Here is a 2,532-nt window from a genome sequence, read left to right as displayed (position 1 = left end):
TTTAGGGGAGAGAATTTCCCACGAAGTTGGGGGTGACTTGGTTGCAGCAGGGGGGGTTTTCCCCGTCGATGAACAGATAGCAGATACAGCCGTGATGAAGTGGAACTTAATTTGGCGGAAAATTCGGGATTACGAGCCACTTGTTGCGTAGCGAAGTTTGAGAAAGGGGGGAGTTTTTCTTTTCTTTTTGTGGTGGAGTGAGAAGATTTGAGAGGTTATGTTTAAAATTTGAGATTTTTTATATTTTCGTGATTTGATTTTTTTCATTTTTTGGGAAAAATATAATTTATATACTTGCGCTTAACTACTAGAAAAATTGCTAATACTTTTTCGTTTACAGGGAATTTACAATTATTTACAGCGTTTTGGTTTCTACAGCTTACAATTGCAACAAAGACCGGTTCGTCAACAATCATAATAAAAGTCACAGTTACTCAACAGTTGTTTTTCACGGAAAAAACATAATTCGCGTTTGTGAGACAAATTAAGTCACTACCATAGCACGTTCCAAGCTATCCGTTGAAACCCACCCTAATCTTGCTTCTAGATATCACTGGTGAGGCGTTTGCCGCCGTCGTGTCGTGTCTGCAGCAGAACTCTCTAAGTAGACTCGTGTGTGTACTAGTTACTAGCTTTGTAATAAATAAATATTTGCACTAGAAGGTATCCTCGGAGGCGACGGGTGTCGATTCTCAGCTGTGTCGCGACACGACGGTGATGGGCTTGAAGATCGTCGGTCCCGTCGGGGAACCTTGCGGCTGGGGGTGCATCATGGACGGCTGGTTAGGCAGGGTTGGTGAGTGCTGCTGGTGGTGACTTTCGGTGGGGCTAAGCTGCTGCATGTGGGCGGCCTGGGCCTGAGCTTGGGCGGCGTGATGTTGCAAGAGTTGCTGGTACTGAAGTCTTTGGTACAGTTCTGCTTGCGCTTGCTGGTGCTGGCTGATTTGGGGATGCTGCAGCTGGGGCACTCCGGCGGCCAGAAGTCGGTCCATTCCGAAGGGCGAACCACCGACGGGCAGAGGCAGGGGAAGTGGCATGCCGGGTTTGGGTGCCATGTTGGGGGCGTACGGCGAATACCGCGAGTACATCTGGGCCAGCAGGGCGGTTTGTGCGTGGGCAGGCGATGGGTACAGGAACTGGTTGAACTGAGGGTAGCCCAGCGTGGGGAACATTGGGCCTACCATCGATCGCTTGAAGGCGGCCAATCGGCTACGGGAGGCGGCGGTTGAACGACGACGCAGCTTTCCGGTGGATCCTCCGATGAACACATCCTCGGCAGATGGGTCCAGCATCCAGTAGTTGCCCTTGCCGGGATCGTCGTAATGGCGAGGCACTTTCACAAAGCACTTGTTCAGACTAAGATTGTGGCGGATCGAGTTTTGCCAGCCTTGCTTGTTATCACGGTAATACGGGAAGTTACGCATGATGTACTCGTAGATTCCGTTCAGCGTCAGCCGCTTTTCCGAACTCTGTCGGATGGCCATCATGATCAGGGCGTTGTAGCTGTACGGCGGCTTCTCGTTTCCCTTCTTCTCACCATCCTTGGGGCTCGCGGCACCATCTTCCGTATCGTCAGACTTTTCCTTATTGCTGCAATCCATCGGCGGCGGCGTTCCGGTAACATCCAAATCCGACTCAGTATCGGTGAGATCATGGTCCTGCTCTTCCGATCCGATCGGCGAGTGGCAGGAATGTGGCGAAGGCGACGGAGTCTGAGCTGGCGATGTCTGCATCACCGTTTCCGGCAGGATCGAGTTGATCGAAAAGTTGGTCTTGAGCGGCGCCCTGGCCACACTAAACACTGTTTGCGCATTCATCATGGTAGGATCAATGTTGACCATGCTTCACTCCACAACTACACTTTTAATTGTTCGTAAATGTCAGCTCTTCACTTGCTTGCACTCATTAGGGCGCAAAACCCTTCGTTTTTCCAGTAAAATGTTTACAACTTTATCTCCTTCACTAGCGCACCGACTACGATCCGTTCGCTCCGAAGGTCTCCACAAAACTGGTTTCACAATCCAGCTAACCAACAATGCTCTCACTCACGTTCTCTCTAGCACTCTCTCCCTCTCGAAAAATGCAATAAATTGTTAAACGTTCCAAAAAAACTTGTTTCCAAATGCGATGTTGCTTGAATGGATGCGAGATCGTGACTGGTTATGCACTTCCCCTCCCGGCGCCTTTTATACGACGACCCCGAAACCCGGGCCGACAAAGTCATGCGGCGAAAACCCACAAAGCCAATCGCTGCACGGCACCCGCAAACTTCAGGCCTCAACCAATCAGGGGCCGGACCCGGTTTTACTGCTTCTCTCTGCCCACACTGCACTCGCCGTATACACGCACACCATCAAACGCACGCTCAAGAGAGTCAGGTAAAAAATGCGCTCGCTCTCCCTTTTCGAAGCAGCGAGTTTTGCGTTGAACCTTTCGGAGCGAATTTACGCTCTTGCGCAGTGAATGCTCGTGATTGTTGTTGTTGTTGAATTCGCTGATATGTGTGTTGGTTGAATCGCGTCGATGCAACGC

At 50.5% G+C, this 2,532-nt stretch overlaps 1 protein-coding gene across 1 annotated transcript; it reads right to left on the bottom strand.

Annotated features, from left to right (window-relative positions):
* Positions 1-215: 215 nt before the first annotated feature.
* Positions 216-2,156, bottom strand: LOC120412844 (fork head domain transcription factor slp2-like). Its single transcript, XM_039573467.2, has one exon. It carries the CDS (start codon positions 1,839-1,841, stop codon positions 693-695), a length of 1,149 nt encoding a protein of 382 aa, XP_039429401.1. The 5' UTR covers positions 1,842-2,156; the 3' UTR covers positions 216-692.
* Between the last annotated feature and the right edge of the window lie 376 nt (positions 2,157-2,532).

This window comes from Culex pipiens, chromosome 2 (assembly GCF_016801865.2).
Source record: "Culex pipiens pallens isolate TS chromosome 2, TS_CPP_V2, whole genome shotgun sequence".
Lineage (NCBI taxonomy): Eukaryota > Metazoa > Arthropoda > Insecta > Diptera > Culicidae > Culex > Culex pipiens.
This window is presented reverse-complemented; position numbering and strand designations above follow the sequence as displayed.

What these genes read in the sequence shown, in the direction of transcription:
- LOC120412844 (XM_039573467.2), bottom strand. Translation starts at nt 1,841, where the DNA reads ATGGTCAACATTGATCCTACCATGATGAATGCGCAAACAGTGTTTAGT.